The 12756-nt window shown below is 40.0% G+C and overlaps 1 protein-coding gene across 5 annotated transcripts in view; it reads left to right on the forward strand.

The window, feature by feature from the left end:
- The window catches only part of ABCC4 (ATP binding cassette subfamily C member 4), a 153014-nt gene that overhangs the window by 89072 nt on the left and 51186 nt on the right, over positions 1–12756 (forward strand). Inside the window, exon 21 of one of the 5 annotated variants that reach the window (XM_050716996.1) lies at positions 1037–1662. The exons of the other annotated variants lie outside the window; for them this stretch is intronic. Within the exon in view, the coding sequence (XP_050572953.1) occupies positions 1037–1258 (222 nt within the window). The 3' untranslated portion in view covers positions 1259–1662. Of the gene's footprint in view, positions 1–1036; positions 1663–12756 lie in introns of those variants that run through there. 5 annotated transcript variants of the gene reach the window in all.

Raw genomic sequence — 12756 nt, forward strand, 5'->3', positions numbered from 1 at the left:
CTTGCATATTTTTAATCCCTTGCTTTAGTACTGTTAACCTCCTTAGCCTCAGTTCCCCCTTTTCCTATTCTGAGTTACCTATTTTGACATATCTTAAATCTCTTCAGGTATGTGTCTACTTGTATAAATGCCATTACAGTGCTTTAAAACCTTCTAAGAGGATTTAAACAACTACTTCATTTAGACCTATATGCTATATTTATATATTTATTAGCTTAATCAGAGGGCAGGCCTGACAACAGCCTCAAAGTGCTACCCAAATATAACTAGTAGCAGAAATGCTTTCTTTGGTTGATAGGAACTTGAGCATCCTATAAATAAGTTCAAAGGGACCTAAGGAAATCAGGTGCCATTTGAGATGACTGGGAATTTGTTAACTAATTTTCTTAGGCTCCTCTGAAAATACCAGCTGATGTACTCAGTGTTTTAACCAGTTGTTTTTCCTCCTCCTGCCTGTTGATGTGGACTTCACTGATAGGTATGGGGCTTGTAGTTTGAAATACCAGTTAAAATGCACAGCAACATCTAACTCAGTGCAGCATTAATAAAACACACTGTGCTAGCTTGAGAGAATATCTATCAAGGAAGAGGATAAAAGAATTTCATGATAAAGTATTAGGAATCAGGAATCCAGTCCATTCAATAGTATTTAATGCACGTTAGCCCAGATATTCCTAAGTGGCTGGTATATTGCGGGTGCTACATACGTGAGGGCTCATCAAAGGCTTGTTTTCAGTACCTGACTCACACTTTGATTTGAGGTAGATTTGTAGAGGCTTAACGTCTTTGAAATGGGGTATCAAGGTGATGGAGGATGAGCACACAAAGTGATATGCTGCTAGTTGGAAATTGTATCTATAAACTGACAGAATATATATAGGATGCTGAAGTGTATTCCAGTGCTGAAGTGTATTCTTCTTTTCTGTTAATTATAATGATAAATTTTAAAGGGTGTCTTTTTTCCCCTGTACCTTCTCGTCCTTTTAATTCTTCAGTGATCTCATTACCTTTTAACAGAGTTGATTTTCTGCTTTAGTTTCTAGTGAATTTAAGTAACTTCATGCAATGGCCCCTTCACTTTGATTTCTTCCCGTGTTGGTCTGAGGAGGGGAAAATCATGATTTGTTTTGTTTCTGGAGAACACTGTGAACATGTGAACTATCTGCAGCTGCCCTTGGAAAAGGGCAGTGATTTATTGAGGAAAACTGAATTGCAAAACCTTTTTCCTCCCCAAAATCAACAGCTTGACTGCGTTTAAATAACTGACTTTTCATATCCTTTCATCACACACAAAGACCTAATCCTGAGACTACTTGAGCCACCGATGTAGGCTGTGGCTGAGACCACCACTGAATGTGCCGTTCCCTTCTCACCACACACAAAACACATTGACTGCAGCTTTATGAAGTGAAAATGCTGAAGAAAAGGAAAATGTGAAGGAGGTGTCCACAGTCATTTATTTAAAAAAAAATAAAATAAAAGGAGGAAAGAAAAAAAGAAAGCTGCTGCATCTGGATATTAGGAACAAAAAGTGCCTCAGACTGGAATAATAGCTTGGGTCACTTGGTTTCGTATGTGCAAAAGAGTGGAACTGCCGTTGCTTGTTTCAGTACCGCTGACCCCTGCATTTTATTGTGTGAAGATGTCAGGGAAAGTGTGTAGAAGGAATTCCAGTATCTTTTAGTTTAACAATGACTTTGTTATTTTGTGATTCCTGTGAGGGGTAGGGACTTTTTTTTAATTTTTTTTTTCAGTTTAGTGAAGTTTGTACGTATGTATGTATGTGCAAGATGGTTTCAAGAGATGCTTGTGTTTGTTAAAGAATAGTTGTAGCTGTACGTTCCCAAGATGCATATTACAGCATCTGCTAGTATATAATGAAAAGCCAATTAAAACTGAAAGAAAAATAGGGCTTTTTTTTCTCATTGGTTGGTTTTAAACTCTAATTTGAGAGAAGATTGAAATGATCGTTGTAAAAAAAAAAACAAAAAAAACTAATTTCTAGTATAGTCACTTGAAACTTGTATGTACTTTCAATTTTGCCTTTTTTTTTCCATTGAATTCAGAAGGGATTATTTTAGAAACAAAACAAAAAAAAAACTGTCTATCATGCCCACCCTGTCATCGTCCATCCCTCCCCCCTTCCCAAAAAAAGGGGTGGGAGAGGCTTGGGTTGCACTTGTGTCTCCAGGCCCAACCTGCAGGAGCTGTGAGTGTAGCATAGACACTTGTCTAAATAATGCAGTTCTTTATTGACCTTTTGCTCCTCTGTCATTGAATGCCTCGATTGTTAAATCCCAGTAGCCAATTAGTCTTCTTGATGGCGACCAGCGGTGGAGATAATCTATGCCAAAGCTATGGCTGGTCTTTACTCTGGGCCTGTCATCATATACCTTTGAATTTAAGGATGTCTTGCATCATATGAGCTGCGTATGTACTTGCGTCGTTCATATGTGTATAAGATAAGGCACGTAAAGTCCGGAGTCACTGCTAATAGTTAAATTCCTGTTTACATGGACCTCAATTTTTCTCAGGAAGGCTAAAGATCTGTTTTCACACAATCATGTGTAATCCATCCCAATCCTTTTCCTCACCCCATTTTTTTCCTGTTTACATGGGTGCGTAGAATTTTTTATAAAAATTGACGTGTATCTCGTTTTCCACATATTAATGTCAAGCCAATGGTTATCACTGCAGTAACAAAGCTACTTACTGTGGGAACATAATGTAACTTTTTAAGTATTTTAGGGTTTATATTTATGTAGTATGGGCTGTACTAACAAAATTGGAAGATGTAACCCCATATTTAACATAAGAGGATAAAATAATATTGAAAAATGTGATTCCACTACCTTTTTGTCATCTTGCTTCCTTGTGTGTTCTTTACTGCTATTCTCTTTTTCTTGTTCATCTTCTCTCTTTTATTTTTATTTTTTATACCTAATTTGAATGGCAGATATAGGTATTACTTCTGTTACTGGGCTATTGCTTTCTTTTTTTCGATGAAATGTGGAATAGTGACGTTCTCAATATAGGACTTCTCAGAAAAATAAAGCCAGCTTTCACTTACTGGAATTCTGTGTTCTTTGTCTAGGGCATACAAGTCTTGCAAGATGCAGTCTTCCTTTTAATGTACCTAAAATTTTCTGCAGGTTGTGACTTAGCGATAGAAAGACAAAAATGTATTTTTTCTTACGATATTTTGGTATGTCTGACGGAAACCAGTACATATAAAATTTTGATCAGGTTTAAATCAGCTCTTCTCCATTTGACTTCTCTGTGTTCTTTATAGGATTGCTCTCAATTACATTCTCAGCTCCTAGAAAGCCGTAGAGTTGTATGGAAGTCCGCTAACGTGCCCCAGCTCTGTGTAATCTGGAATTTTCTCCCCTTTTGGTTAAGGTGTAATTTGTAAGAATTTCAGAGAGAGATTCAGTTTGTCTTTGTATGTGTGGGAAGTTTTTTTTTTTTGCTTTTCTTACTATGAAAGACAGTGAAGAAGTGCTCTGATATAAGTGAACTTTTTCTTTTTGGTTCAACTTTTCCTTTTGGTGCCCGAGAGGGGATTTTTATTATTATTTATATGTGTTTACCTGACTTTTTAAGCGTTATTGTAACCTTTCGCATCCCCAGCTCAAACTGAGTGTTATTTTTAAAGACTTATGAAGATCGTTAACATTTCTAACACTTCACAGTAGCTAGAAATCTTTTAATTCTGCTGTCAGTCATAGAGTGTAACAATCCTGTTCCAAATGGTGATAAGTACAAATCTTCTAGATTGCCTTAAACTACTGATATGCTATAGATAGGACGTGTGTGCTTACAAACAAAGTAGGATTTTACTGTTTGGCAAAAGGACTGGCGATTTTACTTTTGATTCAAGAGGGTAGGGGAAACTTTGAGGTAATTTGAATTATTAAGCCATATAACCGGTGCGTGTGTTAAATCAGGGTGCATATTTATGCCCAAAACAAACATGTGGGACAAAGAATTATCTTCAGCAAAAAAGACTGCATCTCATAAAAATGTGCTGCCAGGGTTATGTGTACATCGCATGCAGAATATAAGAACTGTTTTCATGCTTTTTGTGAGATCCGATGCTGATACTGTGGCTGGCTGGGGAGCTCTTCTACATCCGATTTGAAAATCCAGATGAGTTCCTTCTTCAAAAGACAGTGGCTGCAGCGTGGGCAGTTTCATACAGCAGAAGAGGAGAGTTCACTGGGGAACTGAGAATGTCAAATCTCCTTGGGAAGCTTATAGCTCTTTGTCTTACATTTACATTACAAGCTTTGTATCAAGTATAATTTTTGATTAATTTGGATTGCACTCTTGAAATTGTAAAATTCGGTGTGTGGGGATAAACTCTTTCACGGACTAGATGATGGCCGTTCCCAAACAGTGGAAGAATAGGGTGCTGAGTGCATTATCTTCCACAGTCATTTTCCATCTTCCTTTCTTTTGTTTTTTCTTTTTTTTTTTCACACTGGGTTTTGAAATCAGTCTAATGTTTAAACAATCAGAGCTCTTTTTATAAAAGTCACTCCTTTCATTCTAAAATAAAGGTTTTTGATCTTCCCTTCTGAAACTGAGAATGTGCTGGCTTTGGTACCTGATCAAATTGTCCATTCTTCAGTTCAGCATAACATAACGTGAGAAAAAGAATCCACTTGTCTTGCTGATAGAAGTCTGAATTTGAGGGTCAGACCTGGTATCAGTTGTTTGCTCTGGTATGTATGCGTGGATGGTTTGTAATGAATAAACTCATAAAAGGTCATTTTACTTGCTTACGTGCACCTGTAGAGAATGGCTGAGCTGGATGAAACGTGTGGTGGTATGCAGGTGAGTTACAGGTGAGTGGGTGATGGACACGTCAGGCCACTGTTGGGCATCCTAGCACCAAGGGACTGCAAAACAGCATATAGTTCTTCAGAATTATGAATCAAGAGTTTATTCTGAATAGGAAAGTAGTGTTACTATTAATAATAGCGCTACTGGAGTTGCAAAGCTCTGGGAAATATGGGGGAGGGGGGGAAAAAAGATGGGCTAAAAAGCATTTTTTGCATCTCTGCTGGGAAGGGGAGTAACCAGAGAAGAACAGAAGGTAGTGTATTTTAAATAGCAAGAACAAACAGTAAAATGCTTAAAAGCTTGTAACTGATGTCAGGCTGAAGGACTGTGTTACTGAAGAACTGATATTCTTTATAACAGGAGAGCCCGCAGTTCAAATGTAACAGAAAGCTTTTAAAATTGCTGAGATTGAATTGAACTGACTTCTGGCCAAACAATTAGACTTGGCTGAGCAGGAAGGGTCACAAAGTTGAAAATGAGGTGTTCTTAGGGAGGGTGGGGGCTGCTCTGGCATTAAGGGCAAGAGGCCTGGGGCGGAAAAGTCCATATAGCTTAAAGCCAGAGTTGCAAAACTGCAACATACGGAGCAGCTGCATTTGTGGTAAGCAAAATTTTGCCAGACATTTGGAAGAACTGGGGAAAAATATGCACAGTAGAGACAAACAGGTTACACTAATGTCATCATTGGCTCAGAGGAATCCCTTTCAGGGGTGGTGGATAGTATTTTAGCAAATAAGTGAACGGACTATCACATAAGAATGCTAAGTAATGCTGATGGCCTGTCTTGATCAGTGTTCGTTCTCCAGCAGTGGCAATAGGAGATGTTACCTGGGGAGACCATGGGAGCCTGACTGCTTTCTGTGGTCCCTTCCCTTTTTAATACCCCAGTATCCGCCGTTTTGTGATGGAGGTGTCAAATTGTCCTTTTTGTATCTGCTTTTTTGCAGCATTTTGTACTGGCTGTGAGATCTGCCTCCTATAATCTGTTATTCTGAAAGCAGTGAAGTATTTATTGAATTTTGATTTTATTCCCAAAAAAAAAAAAAGACTGAAAGAAAAACCACTTTTAGAGGGGTTGTAAGCAGAATGAGACCAAGGACAAATATTGGTCAGTCAGTCTTTGCTGATAAAAGACTAAACATAAGAGTAAGAATGAAGTAGGAAATGCACCATGTGTAGTAGTACTAATGAGAAACGTACCCGTTGCTGAATGAAACGTTTTGATTTCGTCAGGGATCTGATATGCTTAGTGGAGCTGTGTTGGACTAACATAGCTGGGGAAGAGTTTTAGAAGTGCCTTCAAAGAGGTAGTAGAGAGGTAGAGAAATTGCCCAACCATTTCTTAATTTCCTTTAAAAAATGCCACCCCTTTGGCAGCAGGGACTGGCAGAGGAGTTATAAAAGCACACTGGGAACCTCGGAGCAACTGCATCGCCCAACAAAGTGACCACACGTGCTGGTGTTACTGGGGGAGCACGGGGTGTGTTAGACTCCTTGTTTACATACAGATCACAAAATCCCTAAGCTGATAGGGTGGAAAGGGATGTTTTCCGCTACCTGAGAAGAAGAGAGACGCTGGGAGGGTTGGCTGGTGCGAGGCATTTTTCTGTATTATTTTGGGCAGGTTCTGGCACGAGCTGTTGAGAAAACAAAGCGTGTGTGTACGCGCGTCGTACACTCTCTCTGGTTACTGCTGTTTCCTCAAACGAGCATGTGAAGTTGTGCTTGGCATCTGAGGTGTTCCGCGGGACGATATATTTGTCATGGTACAAAGGGCACTGTAGTATATTTCCTGAACAGGTCAGTATTGGAGAGGATGGCTTCCACGTGCAGTGGATATGAACAGGAACCACATGTAGAGATGCGTAAATAGGGACTGTGACTTTGGCTCCGATAAAAGGCTGTGTTTTCATGGAAAATCTCTATGAGCTGGAACTGTTATTGCCATGGCCAAAGGGCCCTGACGACGAACTTCACACACGAGTGAAGATAATTTATTGTTAAAAGGAAAATAACCTCTATATGATGTAGGAATTTCATGCAAAGTTTTAAAGGACAAGTATGTTGAGTGTCACAAACTCCAGAGATGGATTGTGCATGTGTTTCTAAAACATCAGTACTTGGAAGTCTCAGACAGCGTATGGACGGTGGTTTTTGAGAGCTGGGGCTGAGACCTGCATGAGATCTTAGCACAAGGTGCCAGAAAACCTATTTTAACGTTTATAGTGGGGTGAAAGATTAGTGATGATAGGATGCTGTTTAAATACAACAGAATGGTGGCAGTGCCAGTGTATTAAAGAAAACACCCTTTTTACTATAAGGTCACTTGCTAAACTTATTAAAGAACAATCGGACACAGTTCAGCATGACCTCAAACATATTAAGGCTTCTCACTTACTGGCAAAATGCATTCCAAGTCAAATGAATAAGCATGTTGATGGCACAAAAAACATCTACCCTGAGGAGCTAAGTGTATGCTTGTTCACTTGGAAAAACAATGATCCAGAAAGGCTATCTCATAGAGACAAGAATAAAAAGAAGGTATTAGCATTAAAGATGTGATTACTAATTTCAAACACATTTCCATGGTAAATCTGACAGACGTGTTCAGGCCATTTGCAGTGACATGGATTTAGTCACGTAACCTCGTGGGCTTATCATTACTAACAGCAAGATTCTGAGGAGGAAAGAGCATCTTATACAAGATAACGTGAGCTTGCTGTTTTTGAAGCTTGTGGAGCTGGCAGTACTTAGCTCTTATGTTTTGTTTTTTTCTTTCAATCACTTTATCTGAAATTAAAATTTTAATTTCTTTCCAAGCTATGCCTTTTTCCCCACTTTCAGTGCTTTGGTTGTCTTGTCTTGTCTTTATATTCCCAAATCTTCTTGTGGATGTACATTTTCCTAAGGTTAAATTAACGCTGACTGAGGGCTGTCATTCCTGTCAAGGATTCGTGTCACTCCACCGTGTCTGAGATGTCTTTCAAATGTTGGAGTTATATGCAACATTTTTCCTCCTCTACTCATAAGTCTTGCTTTTTCTAGACAAATCTCTTGCTGATGGTTTGATGCGAGCAATAATGTAAACAACCATATTTCTACCTTTTTAAATCAGTTTGGAAAGAAAAACCATAGATTTTATTCAAAAGATAGTTTAAAGACAAGACAAGACTACACAATTGGTCACTTTATCTGAGTAAAACGAAGTAGGGCTGTTTATGTCCGAGGATTATTGTACGGACGTAATGGGTTTCTGTGTGGATGTTTTCTGTTTTAGCAATAAAGAAGAAAACAAATGTAAAAATCTACAGTGTGGTAAGATATGCTGTGCTGGATGCAGCTGGTCCAAGCTCTGATCTGCTCATTAGGATGTCTCCTCGCTGGGCAAGCTTGTCCTCTGGTGTGCCAGCGCAGCCAACCGCGCACACGGTTGGGCTTGAACAGAGCTGCGTGACGGTTGGCCCAAACAGTCTGGTTTGACAAAGCACATCCAAAACCAAACTAAAACCAAAAAAAAAAAGTGTTCAAGGAAAAGGAGAATGTCAGAACTGGATCAGGGATTGATTGTGCATGCAGTTATTTGGCAGAGCCAATGAGGAAATAATTTTAGCCAGGGGAAGGGGAGGAGGAAGGGGATGCCAAGCGTGTACGGACAGAGTGGGGTTTTGTAGTTTCTTGGCCTGGCTTTGTTTCAGACAGCAGAGCCTGACAGAGAGTGCCCTACGTTAATGCAGTTAAGGCTGCTAACTCGAAATCCTGTTTATGAACAGTTGCTGTTATTAAATTAGTATGGCTTCCTGGCAGTGTGCATGGGCTGATAAATCCTTGGAAGTACATTTGAGGGTCCAGGGAAGAGGAGCTGGGGGGAGGTGTGTTTTGACTTCCACTTCAGTATTGATAAAAACCAGTGCTGGATCACTGCAGTTCTTGGGTGGGAATTGACAGCACGTTCAGTCATCAAAATTTAGGTGTCTGCCTGTTGGGCTGTAGATGCTTGGGCTGCAGTCAGAGGGCACCTGGTCGATACAGTTAGTTGAGTGTTTCTCCAGAGCCCACTGTTGGGTCACTAGGTGTCCATGTCAAGGTTAGCTCTATCACTTTGTAAACTTAGGTAAATGGGACAGGAGCTTAGCTGTGTAGCTCACATGTGGACCCCTACATTCAGGTTTCTGAGTCTCAAATCCCACCTCGTGGGCTCCACTTGTGTTTTTTCAAAGTCAAGCATGATATACTGAGCTCGGGGCATAGCTGGTACAGAATGGCAGTGATCTGTGGGTGGAAGGATGGACGTTCTTCTGAGACAGCTTGAACTCTCCAAATTCTACCTGTGCATTTCAGTCTGTTGACTTTAATGAATGGCTCCAAATGGTTTACAATTTCTTGTAAGATTTCTATCATTAGCTAAATGGTGTAGTTTATGCAACAAAGGGAAAGGCTTATAGCTTGCGATTTGCAAATCTCATGTTTTTCCAGATTTGTATGGTTCTTTTCTTACTGTTTCACTACCTTGCGTTAAATGCTTTTTCTGTTGTGTGGTTGTTGTGCAGAAATACCTTGTTCTTCCTACAGCAAAACCTTTTTGAGACAGAAACTCCAGGATATCACTCAGAGTATCTGTAAGAGTTACAAATATCATCAGAAGATGAAGGGAGGGCACGTGTTTCACACATGAATGTGCTGATCAGAGCATTCACTTCCCCAGAGGCATATAGGAGGCTATGCTTGCTCTGATGGAGGACTGCGGTAAGACAGGAGGTTTCTTGAGGAAAAATAAGCTACAGTGAATGGTGTGGCTGACCAAAGCGTGAGGAAAGCCTCTCAGGACTTCTGCAAGCAGGGCAATGACCCCAACAGAAACAGCACAGGCTTCTCTATATTCTCAGGATAAAGTATGTGGTCTAAGGACTGGTCCATGAGTGTGACATTCTTCTTTCTCCAGGGAAACTGAAGCAAATTTGAATGTGGAGACATTTGGAAGCAAATTAATTAGTTTTTCCCTCGCATCCAGGTCTTTTCAGTCCTGGTAGCATCTGCATCTGTTGATTTTTGTGTAAGATGGTCCTGTTTCCAGTACCGCATAGACAGCTATAAAACGTAATTACTCAGCTCTTTTTTCTTTTTTTTTTTTTAATTTGGCTATTGTTTTTTGCACAGTCGTTAAAAAATACTTTTAAATGCTGCAATTAAGAAATATGATAAAAGATGCTGGTTTTATAGGCTGTATTTCTTTGACGTAGGGAAATTTCCTATTGTGCTTAGCCTTTTGATTTTCAACCCTAAGCTGATTCTGCTAAAGGTCTAGATACCCAGCCCTGAGCGTTTCTTGCTGTGTAAACTGGCTACCTAGGTCACTGCTTGTCTCCAGAGAAGAGAGCGGTCTGACTGCTCGTGTTATCATTATCGTCAACCTGCTGATTTTCTTGGGTCCTCCTGCTAGCACACGGCGATTCTGCTAGAAGTTCAGCCGAAGAGGTTGGTTGTCTGTTGTGAAACTCAGGGACTAGAACCTTTGCCTTACCTCACACGGTAGCTGCATGATTACAGTCTGCAAATAGTTGTGTCTGGCTTTCAGACTGCTTCATTAAGAGTTAATTTATATGCAAGTTTGGTTTTCCAAAAAGCAACACACATGACTGATCCACCCTATCATAAATTTTTATAATGATAAGGTGGTGCAGGCTCATCTAAAATTCCTTCCAAAGGCGGTGTCAGATTTTTATTTTAGTCATCCTAACCATCTTTTCCTTCCCTGTATTTTCATCGTAGCAAGGCTTTGTTTACATGAGCTGGATCCTGATAGTCCTACTCCCACCTCTACCGGCACTTCGCAACGTATTGTAGATTATTATCACTAAAACTTCAGTTTAGCACCTTTTTTTTTTTTTTTTTTTTTTTTAAGAAATGTTTTATTTTCCTCGTAATTCTTTTCCTTGAAGCAGCTTTCCTTGATGTTTCACTTTTTGTTTGTGGCTGATAGTGTGAGGAGGCAGAACAGAGACTGCTTTTCGTGCCTGCCTAGGAATCAGACGGATTGACTCAGTACAGCAGAGGTTACTGAGGGAGAAGGGGAAGGCAGCAGACGTATAAACCAGATTTGGGAGTGAGTTGTCAGAGGGAAGGAACTGTCTTGGATCTCTCTTGAGGATGGAGTTGAAGGAGCCTTCAGAAATTAGGTAATGTGGATGGCTGAAAGGCTTGGCAGAGACAAAGAGTAATATTGGGGGAAGCAGTGGTCTAGACAGTAGAAAATTTGAAGGAGGTCAGGAATCTGCATTTCCCTTCTTATCCCGTCTTCACAATAAAACCAAAATAGCTCGTGGGGTTCTGATGAATGCTGGAGAAGTAGAACGTGTAGGGAAGGGCTGACAGCAGCGATGCTGAGGAGTCAGGGTGCTTTGTTTTGCTTTGTGCTGACATAACCATTCGCGTAATTGATCCGAGTGAAATACCGTGCACTCTCACTGCCACCTTACCTCTCCATGATGAAATCTAGGTAAAATGTTTGCAATCTACTCTGTGTATCTAGAAGGTCGAACAACATGATGCCATTGATAAGTTCGCCCACTGATGAGCAGTGGAGTAGTACAATACAGCTTCCTTCAGAGCTCCTGCCCCACACCTACCCTGTGGCTATTTTCCGTAATAGATTTATGGGACCCTGTAATGTGCTTTGAGGATCTATGACATGCGAGGCTGTTACGCTGATAAATCTTCTATCATGAGCTAAGATCTTGCCTAGAGCCTAAGACTTAAATTGTGCTGACTCATGCAGTTGTAATGCATAAGGTGTGTGGGTTTGCTCTTTGGTCAGGTGAAATTAGGGTAAAGTCGGAGAAACCTCGAGAAAGCACAAATGTAGGGGAAAAGGTTGTGCTCAGTTTTGGTTGTACAGGGTGTGGGGAGGCTACCAGAAGCGTAACAGGAAACACATTGTTTGATACGCAGTTCCACCTAAAGCATTTGAAAATCCAGGTAGCTCACTGCTATCCAGTCTGAGCTGTTTTGCTGCTTAACTTTTCCAACTTCATGCATCGGTAATGGGACAGAAGCCTGCAAGACACACGTTCTCAGGATACGATGGTCACTAATGCATTTTTGGCATCCAAAAGTCAAGCAAAGAGAAAATTCTGCTGGAATCCACTTAGGCATCATATGTGACGGTGAAGGCGGTGGCTTCTATACAGTCTTTAAAGAAGAGATGTTTTGGAAAATACTGACAGCTCTAAAAAATGTGTTAATGAATATAATACGAGAATTTAGCATTGAGCTAGAATTTCTGTGGTCTGTTTTTTGTACAGGGCGGGTTTCTGTTTTATGTGTTTCGTTGTGTGTTTGGTTTTTTTTTTTGTTGTTGTTGTTTTTTTTCCTTTTTCCAGGAGCAAATAAGCACACCCCGATTTCAGTATGCCAGGAATCCCCGAGCTGGTATCCTGAAAGGAATTCGTGCGCAGATACTGTTTTTTTCACAATATATTCAAACCAAAAGTTTGATGTGAAGGATGTGAAATGGTCTGCAGTGGTCTACATTTTTAACATAAAATTTGAAAAATTGGAAAAAAAAAAAATTGAACAAAACAAAAATTGAAAAATTTGGACTGGGATCCACTGTCCTAAACAACGAAATTTCATTCCACCCTATATCTAGTTTTCTAAGAGTAAATTCAGGCCTAGCCCAGCCATCCATCTTGTACTCTTAAGCGAACCTGGTAGAACTAGCCTCTTGTGAAGCTTTTCATTGCAATGTTTGACATTTTCTTCTTATTTGTAACATTTCACAATACAGTCCTTTGGAAAGAGAAAATTCACTTTCTCTAATACCATGTTTTCTTCTTATATGAGGCATAGTTGTTTCTATTAAAGACTTACAAGTCTGTGTTGAAAGTCAGTCTTTCAGTTGTCAAGTCT

Source organism: Cygnus atratus, chromosome 1, assembly GCF_013377495.2.
Source record: "Cygnus atratus isolate AKBS03 ecotype Queensland, Australia chromosome 1, CAtr_DNAZoo_HiC_assembly, whole genome shotgun sequence".
Lineage (NCBI taxonomy): Eukaryota > Metazoa > Chordata > Aves > Anseriformes > Anatidae > Cygnus > Cygnus atratus.